The sequence below is a fragment of the Dasypus novemcinctus genome, chromosome 15 (genome assembly GCF_030445035.2).
Source record: "Dasypus novemcinctus isolate mDasNov1 chromosome 15, mDasNov1.1.hap2, whole genome shotgun sequence".
NCBI classification, from domain to species: domain Eukaryota; kingdom Metazoa; phylum Chordata; class Mammalia; order Cingulata; family Dasypodidae; genus Dasypus; species Dasypus novemcinctus.
The window spans coordinates 7,078,479-7,101,774 of record NC_080687.1 but is presented as its reverse complement, the minus strand read 5'-3'; the positions used below and the strand labels follow the sequence as shown (position 1 = coordinate 7,101,774).

Below are 23,296 nucleotides of genomic sequence, written 5' to 3'. Positions count from 1 at the left end.
TAAATGATGTTGTCATCTTTCAGGCACTTCATAAATAGAAACTTTAAAATTTTGTGTATTTTTTCCAATATTCATGAAAGAATTAACTAAAGGAAATTAATGCTTTTCTGATCCCTTTCTTCTGCCTCATTCTTCTGTCTCCTATTACACTATTGCCTATTAACTTTAAGATAATACACTTTGCAAAAACTATTAGGTCCTAGTATCTTCAGCTGGATAATGTAATACCTTCAAAATAGAGAATATTTTAAGTTCTTTCTGTTTAAATCAGTGACATTCGCTTCTTTCCATGTAAACCTCATTTTACTCATTACCTTTTTAACTAACTGAAAAATGTTTTCAGAATGTGATTGAGGGTACTTAAATTTATTTTGTCACTTTGTTTCTTTATCCTTAGGTTTATTGCATTCTTCTGTCAAAAGAAACTGTTTACAGAATGATCATGAAAAGCCAACTTGGTCCTTAACCAGCTCTTCCAGAAGGATTCTGAGAAACTGTTCCAATAGTGCAAACATTTTTTCTCATAATAAAATAGTAGCTCAGGATCTTGATTTTAAAGAAGGAAAAATAAGTAAGGAAGAACTCCAATCATTTATAACCACAAAAACTGATCATCAGTCAATCCTACAGGAAGGACATTGTGAAGATCCAAAAAGCCAAAGAGTTTCAGATGTAAAAGAAAATGTCTTGGCTATAGCATGTCACCCTGAAATACAGCATTCAGAAGAATGTAGTAACATTAACATTAATTCTCAGAAAAGCTTTTTATATGACCATGGTAATGCCTGCACTCTTATTTTAACTTCTAGCTCCAAGGATCCTCCATCAAACCCAGTTGTGATTTCTAGAGAAAAAGAATCATATAAAATGTCAGAGAAACTAAATGATAAGAATTGTGAAGCCAGTTTTGAATTAACTAAAAATATTCCCACAGAAGAGAAGCAAGAAATACATGTTTTAAATGAAAACTCTAAAGAACCTGAGTCATTGTTACCTGAAAAATTTGTAAAAGTAGCATCACCTTCTATGAAGATACAATTCAACCAAAAAACAAATCTCACAGTAATCCAAAAAGACGGAGAAGAAACTGACCTGATTTCAAAAATAACTATCAATGTAAACTCTGGAGAACTTTTCCCAGAGAATGAGAATGATTCTGCCAGTCAAATAACTAATGAAAGGGATATTACTGTTTTAGGAAATACTAAGGAACTTCATGAGGCAAACTTAAGATGTGTAAAAGAACCCATTCTCAAGAACTCTGCCACAGTAGTATATGCAGACAGAGGAAATGGACAAGCAGCCCAAGCATTGATTACAAAAGATTTTGACTCACTAAATGTAGTCCCTCATTTTACAGAGGACAGTAATAATGTAAAGCAACATCTAAACATAACTCTAGATCAAGATTTTAAAACATATATATCCTTGGAAAGAGATATGAAAACAAATAGAAATAAAGATGATTTAAACACATGGGCAGGACTCTTAACTCCAATTTCAAATGATAATTTTGGATGTGGCTTCAGAACAGCTTCCAATAAAGAGATAAAACTCTCTGAGCACAACATTAAGAAAAGCAAAATGCTTTTCAAAGACATTGAAGAGCAGTCTCCTGACAGTTTAGCATGGATTGAAATTGTAAATACCTTGCCATTAGATAATCAAAAGAAACAAAACAAACCTCGTACGCTTGACTCACAGACAGTTAATACAGTATCTGGAGATGTGCAGAGTTTTGTTTCTAAAAGTGAAAATATTAACACCAGTCCTCAAAATTTATCTTTAAAGCGAGGTTTAAATTCAAACTATAACTTAACACCTAGCCAAAAGGCAGAAATAACAGAACTTTCTACTATTTTAGAAGAATCAGGAAGTCAGTTTGAATTTACGCAGTTTAGAAAACCAAATAACATACTAAATAATACATTTGAAGTAGCTGAAAACCAAATGACTGTCGTGAGTAACACTTCTGAGAAATGGAAAGATGCTGATCCTGATCTCACAATTAATCATCCATCTATCAGTCAAGTAGACAGCAGCAAGGAATTGGAAAGTACAGTTGGAAATAAACAGAAGACTGCATGTTCATTGAAAAATAACTGTAACAGAAGTGCTTCTAGTCATTTAACAGATAAAAATGAAGTGGAGTTTGGAGGCTTTTATTCTGCTCTTGGCACAAAAATCAGTGTTTCTAGTGATTCTCTGCAAACTGCTGTGAAACTGTTCCGTGATATTGAGACTATTAGTAAGGAAACTTCTGGAGAAGAAGACCTAGGAAGTTTTTCTTCACGTAAATGTCATGATTCTGTTGTTTCAATGTTTAAGAAAGAAAATTCTAATAGTGATAAACATTTGAATGAGAGAAATGATAAATGCCAGCTCACATTTCAACATGATATTGAAATGACTCCTGGCATTTTTGTTGAAGAAAATACTGGAAGTTACAAGAGAAACTCAGAAAATGAAGAAAGCAAATATGCTGATACCAATAGAAGTACTTATAACTTAAGAGACTCTGATGGAGGTAATTCAAGTGAAAATGATACAGTTTATATTCATAAAGATGAAAATGGCTTGCCATGTATAAGTCAGCATAACCTATATGTAAAAATATCTAGTGAGTATATAAAGGAGGGAAACACTGAAATTAAAGAAGGTTTATCTGATTTAACTTGTTTGGAAGTTGTGAAAGCTGAAGAAACATTTACTGTTAATACTTCAAATGAAGAACAGTTAACGTCTAATAAAATGGGGCAAAATGGGAAAGATTCTGATATTTTCAATTTACCTTTACAGACTGAAAGTGGGAAAAATATCAGTGTGTCCAAAGAGTCATTAAATAACGTTGTAAATTTCTTTGATAAAAACTGTACAGAAGAACTGAAAACATCTTCAGATTCTCTTAATTCTGAATTACTTTCTGGCATAAATAACAAAAAGGACATTTCAAGTCATGAGGAATCAAACTTGGCTAAAAAAATACATAAAGGAAGTATCCCAGTTGGAACTGAAAATCAGTTACCAGCTCTCCAGATACAACCTGAATGTGAACTTGAAAAGATCAAAGAACCTACCATGTTGGGTTTTCACACAGCTAGTGGGAAAAAAGTAAACATTACAAAGGAATCTTTGGACAAAGTGAGAAATCTTTTTGATGAACAAATGCAAGATAATATTACTGAAATTGCCAACTGTGGTCATCTAGGGACAAAGACTCTGATGGAGAGAGAGGAATGTAAAGAAGGGCTTGAATTAGCATGTGAGACCTTTGAGGTAAATACACTCCCAGAGTATGAAGAAATGCAGAATTCTCTAGATGACAATAAGCAAAACCTTGTTTTTACTGAGACTACAGTGCTACCTAGGCACTTAAGTGATAATTTATGTGGGCAAACTGAAATTTTGGAGGCGTCAAACAGTATTTCTTTAAAAGTTAAAGCACATGAAAATACAGAAAAAGAAACAAAGAGTCCTGCAACTTGTTACGCAGATCAGTCCATTTGTTCAGCCATTGAAAATTCAAATTTAGCATTTTACACAGGACATGGTAGAAAAATTTCTGTAAATCAGACTTCACTATTTGAAGCAAAAAAATGGCTTAGAAAAGGAGAATTGGAAGATCAACCTGTCAGGATTATACGTTTAAATGAATACCATGAGGATTGTGTAGGAAATCCCTCATTTGGAAATAGTTCAAACAGTATCATAACTGAAGATGATAAAAACCATTTCTTTGAAAAGGCAGACTCAATTCTTTCAAGCAACAGTAACATGTCTAACACCTGTTCATATCATTTTTGTCATTCTGATGAGGTATATAATAAATCAGAATATCTTTCAAAAAATAAGATTGATAATGTTGACCCAGTAGTGGAGAATGTCAAAGACAGAAGAAGTATGAGTTTTTCTGAAGAACCATCTGTAAAAGAAGTTAACACACACCCACAAACTGTAAATGAAAATAGTTGTATTAAAAAACTTTTTTCTAACTCTTCATCGTGCAAAAATAAAAATGCAGCCTTTGAATTAGACTTATCTGATTCACATAATTTTGATGTAGGGCCCCCTGCATTTAGTACAGCAAGTGGTAAAATTGTCTGTGTTTCACATGAAACAATAAAAAATGTGAGAGAGATCTTTACAGACAATCACAGTAAGATCATTAAGCAAAACACTGAGAGTAAATCTGACACTTGCCAAACAAAAATTGTGGCAGGTTGCTATGAGACATTGGAGGACTCGAAGGATGTTATTTTTCCTGGCTCTCTAGATTGCAAAGAACATAGTATACGTTCACATGAGAATTTTGCTGACATAAAGAGTGAAGGAATTTTACAACATAACCAAAGTACACCTGGATTGGAGAAAATTGCCAAAATACCATGTCGGACTAATTTGAAAACTTCTGATACATGTCAGTTTAATATAGGGAAGCTTCCCAAGTCATTCTCTTCTGCAAATGCTTGTGGGATTTTTAGCACAGCAAGTGGAAAATCTGTACAAGTATCAGACACTTCATTACAAAAGGCAAGACAGATATTTTCTGAGACAGAAATTAGTGCCAAGCAGTTCTTTTCCAAAGTATCCTTTAGAAGTAATGAACATTCAGACCAATTTACAAAAGAAGAAAATAATATGACACTTAGCAACAGTTTACCATCATCTCAAAAAGGCTTTTCATGTAATGTGGTAACATCATCTGCTTACTCTGAATTTAGTACAGCAAGTGGAAAGCAGGTGTTAATTTCTAAAAGTGCCTTACACAAAGTTAAGGGAATGCTGGAGGAATTTGATTTAATTAGAACTGAATATAATATTCAGCACTCACCTACATCTAGACAAGAAGTATCAGAAATACTTCCTCTAACTTGTGTTGATAAAAGAACCCCCAAACACTCTGAAAACTCTAAACTAAAAATAGCCTACAATAAAGGATTTAAATTATTACATAACTATAATATTGAAAATGGTTCTTCAGAAAATAACTTCCCTGTTAAAGCTTCTCCATCTCTCTGTCTGTATAAGCAAGACAAAGAACAGTCAATATTAGGAACCAAAGTATCACTTTTTGACACCATTCATCCTTTGGGAAAAGAAGAAACTTTACCTATAAATGGAAAAGTGGACATTGGTAAACCTGAAACTTTTTCTAATCTTCCTGTGGAAGCAAATATAGAGGTTTGTTCTACTTACTCAAAAGATGCAGAAAACTATTTTGAAACAGAAGCAATAGAGATTGCCAGAGCTTTTATGGAAGATGGTGAGCTGACAGATTCTGAACGGCCACGTCATGCCAAACATTCTCTTTTTACATGCCAAGGAAATGAGGGAAAAGTTTTGTTAAATCCAAGAAGTGGAAAAAAAAGAGGAAATACACTTGTCTCAGTTGGTAAGTGTCTTTTTTTGTTTCTCCCTTTTAGTTTACAAATCAGTATTTTAAAACCGTGAGGTCCTTAATAGTCATGGTATACTAGCTTATAATTATAGCGATGAGAGTGTTAAAAATTAACTCTATTCTCTCAGAGTTTTATCTGTAGTTTGGGGAAATGTGATTTGACTCTTGATGTTTGTCTGTGTACCAAGAAGTCATGTTTTGAGGATCTCTTAATGTATTTTTGGAGATATATAAATTTTACATATATATAAATTATTATAGAGTTGTAATTGAGAAATAGCTGTTAAAATTTGAGTTTCTTTAAAAAAGTTGAAATTTTGCCCTCATATTTTAACAAAGCCTGCATGATACCAATTTATTAGCTGTTTTTGTTTTTTTAAGATTTAATCCCCCCCCCCGCCCCGTGTCTGCTCTCTGTGTCCATTCACTGTGTGTTTGTTTCTGTGTCTGCTTGTATTCTTGTCAGCGGCACTGGGAATCTGTATCTCTTTTTGTTGCGTCATCTTGCTGTCATCTTGCTGCGTCAGCTCTCCGTGTGTGGGGCCCCACTCCTGGGCAGGCTGCTCTTTTTTTTGCACTGGGCATGCGGTTCCCCTACGTGGGGGGTACCCCTGCGTGGCACGGCACTGCTTGCACGCATCAGCACTGCGTGTGGGCCACCTCACCACACGGGTCAAGAGGCCCTGGGTTTGAATCCTGGACCTCCCATGTGGTAGGCGGACGCTCTGTCCATTGAGCCAAATCCGCCTCCCCTATTTTCTTAAATGTAACTCAAGTTCAGACTTTAGCTTTTGGAAAATTTAAAAGTTGGTTTCCAATTGGATCTCTTACTGGTTGGTGTAAGTTACTTAGTTTCTCTGAGCTGTAGTTTTCTTATCTATGAAATGCAGATAATACCTTTGACAAAATAATTACCATTATCTAAAGCACTCAGCACTGAACCTGACACTAGTATACTAAGAGCCAGTAGGTTTTTGTTTGCTTCTCTTTTTCTCACCTAGGCAGTGTTCTGAAGTCACTTATCCTTAGCAAATAGTATCCTGGTCTTAATAACAGTAGGGCTGTTCTCTAACTTCTCTTTTAAATGTGTATTTAACAACTTAACTTTGCACAACCTTTAGGTTAATTAGATAGTGATTTTTTCTGTTAGTGTATCTGACTAGGAATAACCTGAAATAATTGAGTCTGTTGATTTACAATTGAAATAAATGCCAAAATTAATCTCTAACTTTTAAGTGAATCTTAAATACCTAGCTCTTTCTAAAAAGTTGTAGACTCATAGAGTGTTTGGGTTATTAGAAATACAGATACTTAAAGATATTCACAGATCTTTTATGGGAAATAATGGTTTTATTTATAGGAACCCATGCCCTTCAATCTATACCAATGAGGGCTGACTTTCTGCTAGTAAAAAACAACCAAATGTAGAATAGTCTCAACAGCATCACTATTTAACTTCTCTTAATTCTGTTATATAAAAGTATATCATTTAATCAGCTTCTGGTTATTTGAACATTATAGATGCTTGTAAAATAATTACATCACTTTGTAATATTATAATACTTTATAAGGGCTTGTATGGACATTTTTACTTATTAAATCTTACAAATTCAAAACTCATTCCCCATGATAAAGTATCTGTTATCACACATTACTTCATTATGACATAAATGCATAACTTGAGCTATCGCTTACTGTAATTCAGCCTTTATAGAATTTTTAATAAAATATATTAGTTTTACTAATATTTTTATGTAATTTGATCATTAAATCTATTCTGTTCAAGAATCTATATAGGGCAGCAGACTTGGCCCAGTGGTTAGGGCATCCGTCTACATCATAGGATGTCCACAGTTCAAACCCCGGGCCTCCTTGACCCGTGTGGAGCTGGCCCATGCGCAGTGCTGATGTGTGCAAGGAGTGCCGTGCCACACAGGGGTGTCCCTGCATAGGGGAGCCCCACACGCAAGGAGTGCGCCCCGTAAGGAGAGCCACCCAGTGCGAAAGAAAGTGCAGCCTGCCCAGGAATGGTGCCGCACACACGGAGAGCTGACACAACAAGATGACGCAACAGAAAGAAACACAGATTTCTGTGCCGCTGACAACAACAGAAGCGGACAAAGAAGACTCAGCAAATAGACACACAGAGAACAGACAACTGGGGCGGGGTGGGGGAAGGGGAGAGAAATAAATAAATTAATAAATCTTTAAAAAGAAAAAAAGAATCTATGTAGTAAATTCTTCCCTGAGTTAATGTCAAAAAAAGGTTTCTTTAGAGAAATTTTGTTTTTCCTTCTTGCTGGTAAACCTTGAGTTATATTCAGTGCCAATTTATTAAAAAGTAATTTATTTGTGGTACTTAGTAACATCTGTTTATTCCTAGACCCTGTTGATTAGTGGTATTTTAAATGGTCAAAAATAATAGAAATTAAATTCATATTGAAAAATGAATTTTCTTTTTTGAAATAGAATGGTTGCTATTTATAATTATGTATTTTTTTACTAAACATATTGTAAGAGTCAATGCTTTTAAAAAATGGACTACAGACCTTTGAAAAATAAAATTGTTATTACTTGCTTTAAAAGCATGTGTGGAAATTTCGTTTTAGGAGAACCCCCAATCAAAAGAAACTTATTAAATGAATTTGACAAGATAATAGAAAATCAAGAAAAAACCTTAAAGGCTTCAAAAACCACTCCAGATGGTAAATGTTGCTTTTCCATATCTCTTCTCCCTGAATAGGTACTGTACATAATATTTTTGGTTAATCTTTCTCAGTTCTCTTGAGTATATATGTGTTTGGAAAAGATTTTACAGTGTGGTTTAGCTGTTAAACCTAACATCTTTCCGTGTTTCTTATTCAGCTTTTTGAATGCCTTCTATAATTGTGAGACTCAACCTTAATATGAAGCATAAAATGATTATTAAAAAATGACATATTTGGATTTTTTCACATTAAATTTTATTTTGTTAAAATATACATGACATAGAATTTGCCATTTTAGCCATGTTTAAGGCTGTAGTTCAGTGGCATTAATTACATACAATGTTGTACAACCATCACCACTTTCTGTGTCCAAAACTTTTCCATCACCCCGAACAGAAACTCTATACCCATTAAACAATAACTTCCCATACCCCATTCCCCCCAGCCCCTCATTACCTGTAATCTTTCTCCATGAATTTGCCTTTTCTAGATATTTCATATCAGTAAAATCATACAATATTGTTTTTTAATGTCTGACTCATTTTACCTAGCATGTTTATAAGGTTCATCCATATTGCAGTATGTCTTAGCAGCCCTTTTTTCCCTTTTATGACTGAATAAATCCCATTGTATGAATATACATTTTTTCCCATTTTTAAGAATTTATTGAAGTGTATCGCTTATGCATAAATATACATAAACAGTAAGCGTATAGTAATAGTTGTGAACTTTTTCACACCTTGCATTGTTGTTAAACAATTTTAACTAATGGTTAAAGAGTATTGTCAAAGTATTACTACTAACCAACTTATTTTTTCCCCAACCCACCATATTATTATTATCTTTATATTATTTATATATGAACATACATAAACAATAAGTGTTTAGTAATTATGAACTTACAAAGCAAACATATATAACATCATACAGGGGTCCCATACATCAACCCTCCGCCAACACTTTGTATTGTCATGAGACATTTGTTACAAATTATAAAAGAATATTGTCAAAATCTTACTACTAATTATAGTCCTTATTTTACATTTTGTGTATTTTCCCCAACCCACCCTATTATTATTTTTTAAATATATTTTTATGACAGAAGTTCTAAAATTATAAAACAATCATGCACATGTGCAGAATTCCCAAACAACACCCCTCTATCAACACACCATGCTGTGGTGGAACATTTGTTACAGATTATAAGACAATATCACCCTGTTGTTACCATGTCCATAGTGTACATTTGGCACACATTTTCCATGCTGCCCCATTATCAACACAGTATATCTTCGGCATACATGCAAGAATATTACATTATTACTGCTAACCGCAGTCCATAGGTCATTCCATTTGTATATTTCCTATGCTTCTCCACATTCCCACCACTTTGCAATAGTAATGTACGTTTATTCTAGCTAACAAAGGACATTCTTGAATCTGTAACATCAACCACAATTCTTATGCACCTCTGGGTTTACTGTGCTATTCGGTTCCTAGATTATTCTCTAGCATTCTGTCACTATGTGTTACCATCCACTCTATACATTTCCACACTTTTACAGTAAAGCTAATTAAAACAGACATACATTTAACATCAGTAGTCCATCTCACCTCCTTTCCTTTAAGTATCCACCACCTACCACCAGGTCTTGAAGCTATTTTCCTACAGTTTCTTCTAGAAGCTTTGTGGTTATTGCTTTTATTTTTAGGTTTTTTATCCATTTTGAGTTCATTTTTGGATAAGGTGTGAGATAGGGTCCTCTTTTCTTTTTAAGGCTATGGATATTGAGTTCTTTCAGCACAATTTGTTGAATGGACTATTCTGCCTGAGCTGTGTGGGTTTGACAGGCTAGTCAAAAATCACTTGACCATACATGTGAGGGTCTGTTTCGGAACCATCAGTTTGGTTCCATTGGTCTATGTATCTCTCTTAATGCCAGTACCATGCTGTTTTTACCATTGTAGCTAGGTAATATAATTTAAAGTCTGGAGAGGAGAGTTTGGTTTTCCTTTTTAAGATGTTTCTGGCTATTCAGGACTCCTTACCCTTCCAAATAAATTTGATAATCATGTTTTCAATTTTTTAGAAAAATGCTGTTGAATTTTTATCAGGATTGCATTGAATGTGTGTATCAATTTGAATAGAATCGACATCTTAATGATATTTAGTCTTCCAGTCCATGAGCATAGAATGTTCTTCCAATTTAGGCCTTTTATGATTTCTTTTAACATTGAGTTACAGTTTCCTGAATACAAGTGCTTTACATCATTGGTTAAGTTGATTCCTGACAATTTGGGTTTTGTCTGTCATATTTTATTTTCAATACTCTTTTGACACTTTTAGTTACCTTTATTGATATAATCACCATTTCTAGACTCTAGTCCAGGCCTCTCTTTCCTGTCTTCTTTTTAGGCTCTAGCACACCCTTTAGTATTTCCTGAAAATCTGATCGTTTGGTTAAAAATTCTCTCAGTTTCTCTTTATCTGTGAATATTATAAACTCGCCCTCATTTTTGCCAGATATAAGATTCTTGGCTAGAAGTTTTTCTCTTGTAGTATCTTAAATATATCATAACACTGTCTTCTTGCCTCCATGGTTTCTGATGAGAAATCAGCACTTAATCTTATTGGGTATCTGGTATATGTTATGCATTGCTTTTCTCTTGGCTGTTCTCAGAATTCTCTCTGTCTTTGGCATTTAACATTCTGATTAGTATGTCTCTGAGTTGGTCTGTTTGGATTTTTCGGGTGGGAGTATATTGTACTTCTCGGACATGGACATCTATGTCCTTCAGTAGGGTCAGAAATTTTTCTACCATTATTTTTTTCCCTTCTTTTCTGGGATACCCATGACACGTACGTTTGCACATCTTTTGCTGTCATTTAGTTCCCTGAGGCCTTGTTCAGTTCTTTCCAATCTTTTCCTCATCTATTCTTTTGTATGTTCACTTTCAGAGGCCATTTCTTCAAGCTCATCAATACCTTCTTCTGCCTCCTCAAATCTGCTGTTTTATGATTCCAGTGTGTTTTTTTAATCTTTTAAAAATATGTAAATCACACAAAATGTTACACTAAAACCAGTGTATTTTTTATTTCATTTATTGTGCCTTTCATTCCCATAATATCTGCTATTTTTCTGTGTATGCTTTCAAATTCTTTGTGCTCATCCAATGTCTTTTTAATATCCTTAATCTCTTTAGCCATCTCATTGAATTTATTAAGGAGATTTGTTTGAACATCTATGATTAGTTGTCTCAACTCCTTTATGTCATCTGGAGGCTTATCTTGTTCCTTTAACTGGGCCACGTCTTCCTGTTTCTTGGTGTGGATTGTAATTTTTTGTTGTTGTCTTGGCACCTGGCTTAATATAGAGTATTTATTTTGGGTGCGGTTTTTTCCTTTAGTTTAGGGCTTCCTGCCCTTTCTGCCTTGCTGGTTGTGCCTTAAAAGCCAAGGATGTACTTAGTGCTGTCACCGTGGAAGCTTAAGCTGTCCTCATTGCCCCAGGGACGGATGAAGCTTCTCCCAACTTTCTCCTTTGCCTGGGTAGAGACAGATTCACAGCTGTGTGGAATAATCCAGGTCATGCAGGCCTAGACTCTAGTTGCCCAGAGAGATTGATTGCGGCGGCTTGCACAGTCGGTAGAGGTGGGGTCTGGCTGCGGACGAGGGGTCGGTCCAGCTCTGGACGAGGGGTCGGTCCCGCTTGGGACGAGGGGTCGGTCCGGCAGCAGACGAGGGATCGGTCTCACAAGGGGTTGCGCGGTTCGGCTGACGGGGTCGCCCGGCGAAGCCGGCGACGAAGGGGTCGCCCGGAGAAGCCGGCGACGAAGGGGTCGCCCGGAGAAGCCGGCGACGAACTGGGGACAAGGGAGGCCAGGCCCTTGTCGGGGGCTCTCAGGACTGGAGGGCGCACGGCAGAAGAACTACCGCGGAGACAAGGTAAACACGCAAGTCCACTTTATTGAGGGAGAGGCAACAGTTTTATAGGGGCTGGGGAAGGCTGATTGGTCGAAGCCACGCCCCGTTCTGATTGGTTGCCAGCGAAAGGTCAGTGGGCGGTACCGGACGGGGGAGGGGTGGTGGTTAGGGATTGGCTGTCACTGTTGCTGGGGGAAGGGGCAGGGTTTAGGGATTGGTGGCTGCTGTTGCTGGGGTGGAGGGCAGACTGGATTTTTCCGCCCATGCCTGGCTGTTGCTGCTGTCGGGGGAGGGGAAAAGGGCGGGCTGGATTTTTCCGCCCACACCTGGCTGTTGCTGCTGTCGGGGGAGGGGAAAAGGGCGGGCTGGATTTTTCCGCCCACACCTGGCTGTTGCTGCTGTCGGGGGAGGGGAAAAGGGCAGACTGGAATTTTCTGCCCTGCGCCTGCGCAGGGAGAAGGAAGAAGAAGGGTGCCGCCCCACAAGGCATCGGGTGGCGCCATCTGGGAGGAGGGGTGGCCGCGGAAGCATGGCTGCCGAGAAGGGGAGACCCGAGGGCACTCTGCGCCCATGCCGAGCTTCCTTCAGGGGTGGCGGTGGGCCCGACCAACCACCCTATTATGGGGGCAGCGGAATTAGGCCTACCGCGGCCGCTCCCCTGCCAGGCCAGCAAACCACACTTCAGCCCAAGGGGTGACCGCAATTGATAAAGCTTCATGTCCCTTTTTCCCTTGCCTGGGGCAGAGATGGAGGTGCAGGTGTGGGCAGCAGTCTATGTAGTGCGGGTCCAAGATGTCCACAATTACCCTGGTAGACTTCTATTTCTTCAGTGTGTGCCAGCCAAATGTACTTGCAGTTACTTGGGTAGGCTGGTACAGGGCCCGCCAGCTTCCTCCCTGCCAGAGGAGGGACTGAAGCCTATGCTAGGGCTACAGGCTGATCTGGGTGAAAGAAACCAATCCCTACTGTAACTGTGATTTTTGGTCAGCCCAGCTTCCCCTTATGCTGGGGGCAGAATCAAAATGGCAGCTACCAGCCTCTTTCCAACTTGGACAGGTTCAAACTTTAATTGTTCTTCGGGTTATATTTTAGCCAGCCAAATATACTAATCAATAACTGAAATCAGTGGCCAACCATCTCTTCCTCCCATTTTTGGTAAATGGATCTTCAAATTCCAGCCACAGAATAGCCCCTGGGTTGGCTTGTGCTGCCAAAGTAGGATAATCACCAGCTTCCATGGCATGACCTGTAATTTCCTGGAGAGGCTGGCGCTCAGATCCCTCCCAGCTTCCTTCCTGCTGGAATTCGGGCTGGGGCTTCTGCTACAGCTGCAGTCTGACCTGGATGAAAAGAAGTTGGTTCCTACCAGCTCTGTGATTTTCAGTTACCCTGCTTCCCCTTGTGCCAGTTGCATAGTTAAAATGACTGCTACTGGCCTCTTTCTGACTTGGACAGGTCCAAACTTTAGCTTTTCTTAGGATAATACTTTCACCCACCGAATTTACTAATCAGTAGCTGAAGTTGGTGCCCAATTGTCTCTTCCTCCCCCGTTTTTGGGAAGCGGAACTTCCAATTCTAGCCTCAGAATACCTCCTGAGGCAGCTTATACTTCTAGTGGAGGATGGGCACTGGCCTCCGTGGTGTGTTGCACTCTACTCACGAATCTTCTCTGCAGATGGGCAGTCTCCTTCCATTCCTTCAGGGATGTTTCATGATGCTCTTCTGGTCTCCTGGAGCCCCCAAACAGGTGCCTCAGATAACTCTTGAGTATTTCCCAACTGCCCTGTAGTAGGAACTGTCTCTAGCAGCATTTTACTCCACTGCCATCTTGCTGGTTGTCTCAGTATACCACATTTTGTTTCTCCATCTAATGATGGACACTCATGCTATGTTGTAATTTTAACTATTACATTTAGATCTTTGATCCATTTTGAGTTAATTTTTTATATATGGTATGAGGTAGACATCCAGCTTCATTCTTTTGCACGTGTATATCCAGTTTTCCCAATACCATTTGTTAAAGAGACTGTCTTTTTCCCCACTGAATCATGTTGGCACCTTTTCAAAAATCAGTTGACCATAGATGTGAGGGTTTATTTCTGGGCTCTATTCCATAGTCTTTTTATGTCTATCCTTATGCCAGTACTGTAGCTTTGTAACAAGTTTTTAAATCAGAAAGTGTGAGTCTTCCGACTTTGTTGTTCTTTTCCAGATGTGTGGTGTTTGTTGTTATTGTTGACTATTTGGGGTCTGTTGAAATTGCATATAAATTTTAGGATATGATTTTCCATTTTTGTAAAAAATGTCATTGGGATTTTGATAGGAATTGCATTACATCTGTATATTATTTTGGTCATTATTGTCATCTTAACATATTAGTGCTTCTGATCCATGAGCATGGGTGTCTTTCCATTTATTTAGGTCATCTTTAATTTCTTTCAGCAATGTTTTGTAGTTTTCATTGTATAAGTCTTATGCTTTCTTCGTTAAATTTATTCCTAAGTAATTTCCTTTTCAGATTGTTCATTGCTGGTTGTAGCAGTTTGACATAGTTATGAATTCCAAAAATAGATATTGGATTATGTTTGTAAACTGGTCTGAACCTGGGCATGATTAAGTTATGATTAGAGCTTTGATTGGGCCCCTTGGAGGGTAGGGACTCACAGATAAAAGGCATGTCAAAGGACACAGTTTGAGGGTTTTTGATGTTGGAGTTTGATGCTGAAACCTTAAGCTGGAGCCCCAGGAAGTAAACTCACAGAGGAAAGAGAAGCCAGCTCCAGGAAGGGAGGAACTCAGGAAGCGTGAACTCTCGCAGCCGTCAGCAGCCATCTTGCTCCAACACGTGCAGATAGACTTTGGTGAGGGAAGTAACTTGTGCCTTATGGTCTGGTGTCTGTACCCCAAATAAAAACCCTTTATAAAAACCAACCAATTTCTGGTATTTTGCATCAGCACCCCTTTGGCTGATGCATACACTGGTGTATAATACTAAAACTGATTTTTGCATATTGATTTTGTATTGTGCATGTTTCCTGAAATTGTTTATTACATTTAACAATTTTGTTGTGGATTCTTTAGGGTTTTATATATATATATAAGGTCAGGTAATCTGCAAGTATAGTTTTACTTCTTCCTTTTTAACATGAATACCTTTTGTTTCTTTCTCTTGCCTAATTGCCCCATAAAGAACTTTCAGTAATTGTTCGATTGAAGTGGTGATAGGAGGCATACGTGTTGTTTCTGATCTTAATGGAAGAGCTTTCACTCTTGCATATGATGTTAGCTTTGGGTTTTTCATGTATGTCCTTTATCAAATTGAGAAAGTTCCCTTCTTTTCCCAGGTTATTGGTGTTTTCATGAAAGTGTGTTGGAGTTTGTCAAATGCTTTGCTTCATCAGTTAAAATAACCATTTGGAGTTTTTTTCCTTTGTCCTGTTAATGTGGTATATTGCATTGATTTTTGCATGTTAAACCAGCTTTGCATTCCTGATATAAATCCCAGTTGTTCATGGTGTATAATCATTTTAATATGCTGCAGAATTTGGTTTTCTAGTATTTGTTGAGGATCTTTGCATCTATATTTATAAGAGATATTGATATATAGTTTTCTTGCAGTGTCTTTGTCAGGTTTTGGTATCAGGGTAATGGTGGCCTCATAGAATGAAATACAAAGTGTTCTCTCCTCCTCAGTTTTTTGGTAGACTTTGAGAATATTGGTGATTATTTCTCTTTAATAAAATGTTTCATAAAATTCATGAGTAACACCATTCAGTCCTGGATTTTTCTTTGTTGGGAGGATTGATTCAATTTCCTAACTTGTTTTAGGTTTATTCAGATTTTCTAGTTTTTCTTGAATCAATTTTGATAGTTTTTGTGTTTCTGGAAATTTGTCCATTTCTTGTAGGTTATCTAATTTGTTTGCATACAGTTCATAGCATTTTCTTTTAACACTTTTTATTTCTGTGAAATCAATAATGTCAGCTCATTCATTTCTGATCTTAGTAATTTAAGGCTTCTCCCATTTTTTTAACCAATCTAGCTAAAGTTTTGCCATTTTTGTTGATCTTTTTTAAAGAACAAGTTTTGGATTTTATTCTCAGTATTATTTTTCTATTTTCCACTTCAATTATCTTCTCTCTTTATGTTATTATTCTTCTGTTAGCTTTGGGTTTAGTTTGAGCTTCTTTTTCCAGTTTCTTAAGGGCTATAGATAGGGTATTGATTTGACATCTTTCTTCATTTTTAATGCAGGCATTTACCGCAATTTCCCTCTGAGCACTACTTTTGCTATATGCCTTAAATTTGGTTATGTTGTACTTTCATTTTCATCCATTTCAATGTATTTTCTAATTTCTCTTGTGATTTTTCTCTTGGAACCATTGGTTAAGAGTGTATTATTTAATTTCCACATATTCCTCTATATATTAATGCTCTCTTCTACCCATTAGCGAGTGTGGGGTGTCAAAGTCTTCAGCTTTTATTGTAGGAAGTGTCTATTTCTCCCTGAAATTCTGTCAGCTTTTGCTTCATATATATTGGGGCTCTATTTTTTGGTGTATATATGGTTATCATTTTTATAGCTTCTTGATAGATTGAATCTTTTATCAATATGTAATGTCCCTCTTTCTCATATCTTTTTTTTTTTTCCTACTTAAAATCTATTTTGGGGAAGCGGATGTGGCTCAAGCGATTGGGCTTCTGTCTACCATGTGGGAGCATCCAGGTTCAATTCCCAGGGCCTCTTGGTAAAGGCATGCCAGGCCTGTGTGGTGAGCCAGGCCTGTGCATGGCGAACAGTGCAGCAAGATGATGATGCAACAAAAGAGAGACACGGGAGAATCAAGGTGAGACGCAAGAGAAACCAGGAACTGAAGTGGTGCAAGTGACAGGGTCCCTGGAATCGAATCCTGGTGAAACCTAGAGGAGAAAACAAGAAGAGAAGACAAAAAAAGAAAAAGACAGAGGATCACACAGCAAATGGACACAGACAGCAAAATGGGAGGGTCGGGAGGAATCTATTTCATCTAATTGTTAGCCACCCCACCTCTACTTTGGTTACTTTATGAATGGAATATCTTTTTCATCCTTTATCTTTCATCTTTTTCATCTTCGTATCTAAAATGATTCTTTTGTAGACTGCATATAAATACATATTAGTTTTTTATCTGTTATACCAATCTCTGCGTTTTAATTTATTTAGGGAAGGTCTTAACTTCTACTGTTTAGTGATCTCTTTTCTTTATATCTTATGTGGGTTTTTTTGTGCCCGAATCCCTCCACTATAGCCCTTTCATCTTTTTGGTTCATTTTTTTGTAGTATATCATTTTGATTTCCTTCTTTCCTTTCCTGTATAGTCTTTAGTTATTTTATTAGTGGTTACTTTGGGTGTTATAATTAACATCTTAAAGTTATAACTTAGTTGGAATGATACCAAATTAGTTTCAATGTGATTAAAAAAACCCTGCTCTATACGTTTTTGTCCCTCTACCTTTATGTTGGTATTGGCACAGATTATATCTTTGTACATTGTGTGTCTATTAACATGGATATATGATTATTGTGTTAATCATTTAGCTTTTAAGTCATATAGTAAAAAGGAGGAATTAGAAACCAAGAGTGCAAAAATAGTGACTTTTTATATTTGCCTACCTAGTATGTTATTTCTTCATATGGTTTCGAGTTTATTTCAGCCTGAAGGAGTCCCTTGTCTTAGAAGGTCTATTAATAACAGATACTCTAAGCTTTTATTTATCTAGAAATGTCTTAAAATAAGTTTTCCCTCTATTTTTGAGGGATAGTTTTTTTGGGTATAGAATCTTTGGTTGACTTTTTTCCTTCAGCACTTTAAATATTCTATCCCACTGCCTTCTGACTTTCATGGTTTCTGATGAAAAATCAGCTATTAATCTTATTGAAGATCCTTGCATGTGGCATGTCAATTCTCTTGCCACTTTCAAGATTCTCTTTTCATATCTCTCTTTTGACTGTTTAATCATAATGTGTCTTAGCATGGATAACTTTTGAGTTTATCCTCTTTGGAGTTTATTGAGCTTGTTAGATATGTAGATTTATTTCTTTCATCAGATCTGTGAAATTTTCAGTCATTGTTTCTTCAAGTATTTTTTTTTCCCCCTTTTCTCTCTCTCTTTTCCTCCTGGGACTTCCAGGATACAATGTTGGTACCTTTGATGGTGTTACACTGATCTCTCAGGTCCCAGTTATTTTTCTTCATTGTTTTTCATCTCAGACTGGAAAATTTCAGTTGTCTTATCTTCAAGTTTGCTGATTATTTCTTCTGCCTACTCAAATCTGTAGTTGAACCCCCTTTGGAATTTTTGGCCTCTTTATACCCCTGAAAATTATTGATGATCCCAGTAAAAGTGCATTTATTTATGTGGATTATATTTTTTGATACTTATCATATTAATAATTGAAACTGAGAAAATTTTATAGTGTTTGTGACATTGTATACTAGTTTGTGTGTGTATGTATGTATTGGCTAGTTAGAAAATATTAGTTCATCGAGTTATACAAATCTTCCAAGTGTTGACACATTTCATTATATAATATCAAACAGCCGCTATTGTTAATTTCACCGCAGCTCTCATGAGAAATTCTTTAAGCTTTCTAGCTTACAGAGCCAGATACAAACTTTCCAAAATTCTAATTTTTTATTCAAAGCTTGAATTTTACCATAGCCAACAATTACTGTCACTTGTTTCCTTGCAGTGATAAGGACATTTTATTCCTTTTTGAGAAATGAATGCAGATACCGAAGTCTGAAAACTGTAATTGTTGGTTATTCTTTCAATTAATAATGGTATCTTTGAAAAATGCAACTACTGTAGCTCACAACTTAGTTGTATGAGTGCATTTCCTTTAGAAAACCATCACACTAACATATGCAGCAGAAGTGATTTGTATACCAGCAGTGCAAATGTCAACATGGTGGAAGAGACATACGTAACAACTTGGTATTATATTAAAGAGCTTGGGCAGCCTGGATCCATTAGAAAAGTCTTAGATACCTGCCACAAGTTCATGATCACCCTTTGGGAATAACTTTCTTACAGTATATATGTCATAGTTTCAAATTTACAATATCAGTGTTACTGCTAACAATAAAACTATTAAGAGAAGTTTAGTTAAAAAATTCTCTGCAGTTTTTTCCTTAGAAGATATATCGTTAAGGATATACAAAGTACTTTATTTAAATGTCACTTAAAATATGTCTGGGGGAGCAGATGGAGCTCAGAGGTTGAGTGCTTCCTTCTCACATACAAGGTCCTGGGTTCACTCCCAAGTACCACCTTTAAAAAGAAAAAGAAAAAGGAAAAACTTCTGTATGTGATTACCAATTTGATAATTAGTTTGGATTCATTTGTTTCTATTTATTTTCCATTTTAGGATTTGCTTTTTCTAATTTAATGCTATTTTTTGATTATGTAAACTTTTACGTAGTTCATTCCTCAAAGCTTAGAAAGATAAACTTGAAGAAGTTTTGGTTCCATCCTTATCCCTCCATACTCCATACTATTCCCTACCTTTTGCTTGCTGTAGGTAACCATTTTGAATATTTTCAGTTTATTCTTTTAGGGTTTCTTTTTGTGAAAATAAGCAAAATATGTGTGTATATATTCTCGTTATCCCTCTTTCTTACTCAAAAAGTTTATATATACCATTTTGCACCTTGTTTGTTATTGTTTTTACTTAATATATTTGGAGATCGCTCCTATGAGTAAGTATATAGAGATTTCCCTCAAAACTTTTTATGATTGCATTAGTACATCATCATGTGGCTATATTAATGTATCATAATTTATTCAACGAATTCTCTATTAATGGACTAATTGAAGGTTTTATTGTCATTTACTGAGCCTACATTATGGACATTGAGATTTTAAAAATCATTGTCTCAGTTTCTTTTTCATGTAGATATTTTGCAATAAGTTATGATTAATGGACATAGGAAATGAAATCCCCATTAGATTTTCATTAATGCATAATATAAAATAATTTTCCTAGGCACAGTAAAAGATAGAAGATTGTTTATGCATCACATTTCTTTAAAACCAATTACCTGTGGACCCTCTTGGTAAGACATGCTTAAATTCATTTTTCATTATCATGATATAGTGTGTTTTTAAAAAAATATTCTAAAAATAATGGTTACCTTTTGTTATTAATGCATATATTACACATACATGCATATACCACACCACACACCATATACACCCTCCTCCAAGAGCAGGGAGAATGGGAGAAAAAAACACAGCAAATAAGTTTTTGAAAGCATATAGTTGCAAACAGTTGAAACTGGTAGTGGAGAGAGATGACAACCAACCATTTTATGATTAATAGGCCTCAAAAAGCTTAGGAATTGGCAGTGTCTGGTATCTGCAGAATTGGGTAGTGAAGAGGGAGGGAGCCAAAATAAGAAAGATAGGTTGAGATAGGTTATGTTTCTTAAATATAAATATAAAACAAATGTTTAGGAAATGATCAAACCCCTCCATCTCTTCATGAAGCTGGGCAACTAGAGCGTACGAGAAGAGTAGAGGTTTATTTTCCAGAGAGGATATAGTAGAAAGTTTCTTTATAAAACATGCTAGCACAGTTGAAGGCAAGAATAATTACTGAAAGCAAGGAGAATACATTAATGTATATATAATGAATGTTGGGAACCCCTCACCTGAAAGCCCTCTTTCCTAGAATGCTGACAGCTAGGTTTTCACTATTGGTACTTCCCAGTTTCCAATGTAACAGATGATCGGCAAGTTCTACCTATGTACTAAGATGCTTCCATGCAGCATTTTGGTCCCCTACTAAATATGAACAGTACCCAAAGATTTCTAGACATGAGAAAAACAAAAATAAAGTAACCAAAAAAAAATTTTTTAAAAGCACTGTAATTCATAAATGGAATGAAAAGAGACATATATATGTATATATGTGTGTTTGTGTGTAAACAAAAGGTACATAGAAAACAAAACAAATTTGAAAAATAATTATTACCTCAAAGGAAAGCAAAAGTTGTAAAGGTACGAAATGCAGTCATTCTTTATGCCATATGTTAGTACTACCTCCACTTTATACGAAGTGTACATATTCAGCTATAAATGGCATTTGTTTAGTCAGAATGTAAATGCTGAATATTGGTCAAATCAAATACTTGGGGAGATGGGAGTGATAGAGAGTGTGTGTATATGTGTGTTTAGTGAGTTGGGATGCTGTTGACATTGACCTGAATCATTTTCTATGGTGATCCTTCAGTAGAAAAAGGCAAGAAGTTGTTACTAGGAAGTTACTTAGAGATACTGGAAGTAAATATCAACGGTAACACCTAAAATTTTGAAAATGATTGCAAAACCTTTTCTAGCTGGTAAATTTTTAAGCCCAAACATTTTGTTTAAATTGTTTTAATGTTACCTTTTCAAAATAATTACTTTTTTTTTCCACTTTTTTATTTTTTAAAAGGTACTTCAATTACATAATGATAAAGAGAATATGTAGGGGATTCCTATATCTCCACACCTCCCACATTTTGCCACATTAGCAACATCTTTCATCAGTGTGGTACATTCATTGCTTGATAAACACGTTTTAGAGCATTGCACTAAGCATGGATTATAGTTTACATGGTAGGCATTGATTTTAAAAGTTATTGAATTTTATTTCTGAGACATATTTTTCAGCAAATATACAAATATACCTGCTTTGGATATAGAAAGCCAGGTGGTATTTTTGTTTTTCATTTCTTTTTATCAGAAACAGGTTGTAATATTAAAAAGGAAGTGCTTATTTACTGTATGTTGTTCACATTTACATATAAAATGGGAAAATAGTTTTATGCATTAGGAGACATTTATTCAGTACCTTCTCTAAATATCTACTATGCACTGTACTGATGGATATAAGGCTAACTCAGATTGCTAGTCAGGGAGCCAGGAATGAAAACAAGAAATATACTATAAATGCTAAAATAGATATAACATACTGATTTCCGAGTGTAGTAAAATTGGCAGCTAATTATGTAAAAATTTCACAGGAAACACGTTTGAGACAAGATACAAAGAATGCTTGCTGAAAAGGGCATTCCCGATTCTAGCAACACTGAGAAGTTGTGTGACTTTCATGGAAGGATTGGGGTGGGGAGGCTGGGACTGAGAGGAAACAAAGTTTGAAGCTTCCTGTAGGTCATTTCTGACAAGTTGGAACCTGAATGTGTGTTAGGTTGTCTTTGTAAGTTTCTGAGGGGAGCAACGTAACCAGATTTGTGTCTTACAAATAGACAAGAATGGAGAGAAGCTGTTGCATAGAGCTTGGTAAGGAAGTAAAGGTCTCAACCCAGCAGAGCTAGTAGAGTCCAGAGAAGGGAATGAATGGAAGATAAGTTCAACTAGATTTGGCCAGATCATGATTAATCGAGAGTGGCAATTTATCTGCTCTTAGATTCAAATAGACATTTTGAGCATAACCTGCAAAGCAAACTCCTGTTTTCATAATATTCTTAATATTTAAAAAGCAAGGGTGAAAAAAAGATCAATTAAAAGAAGTTCTGAAACACAAAGTAATGTCCTTGTACATTTAGATCTCATCTTCTCTTGCTTGGTCAAGGAAATCAGTCTGGCATTTGTCCCCTCTCCTGCATTATTATTTTTTCCTCCCTGTTGGCTTATTCCCATCAGTGTAAGTAGTTGCTGTAAATCTCCCATCTTAAAAAGAAAAGCGTCTTTTGACCTCTCCAACCCCACCAGCCCATTTCTTTGCTACCCATTACAGCACAGCTCACACAAATTATCTCTACACACTGTCCCTACTTTATCTTTGCCCATTTATTCCTGAAACATCTTCAGATAGTTTTTTATCCCTACCACTATGCTAATCAAGAATGCCAATTACCTTTGCATGCTAAATCTTGTCAGCTCTTGACCTTCATCCTAACCATTCAGTAGCATTGACACAGCTGATCTGGTCACTCCTGCTTTCTTATCACTTTTTTCACTCTGTTTTCTGGGACATTTGTTTCATTTCTCCTCCACTGACTATTCTTTCTTTGTCCTTTGCTGGTTCTTCTCCTACCACTAAGTGTTAGATTCCTCCAGGATTCAGCTCCAAATATCTTCTCTTCTTACCCTTCCTTCCAGTGATTTCATCCATCTCATAGCTTTATACCATTTATTTGATGATAACTCCAATCTTTAGTCCAGATCTTTTCCCAGAACAGTGTATTTTTTCATTAAGCTACATTAGTTGACATT

The 23,296-nt window shown here is 36.2% G+C and overlaps 1 protein-coding gene across 2 annotated transcripts in view; it reads left to right on the top strand.

Annotated features, from left to right (window-relative positions):
• The window catches only part of BRCA2 (BRCA2 DNA repair associated), an 82,068-nt gene that overhangs the window by 23,254 nt on the left and 35,518 nt on the right, over positions 1-23,296 (top strand). For both annotated transcript variants that reach the window (XM_058276974.2, XM_058276973.1), the window contains exons 11-13: positions 398-5,392; positions 8,008-8,103; positions 20,061-20,130. In XM_058276974.2, the coding sequence (XP_058132957.1) occupies positions 398-5,392; positions 8,008-8,103; positions 20,061-20,130 (5,161 nt within the window). The remainder of the gene's footprint in view (positions 1-397; positions 5,393-8,007; positions 8,104-20,060; positions 20,131-23,296) is intronic.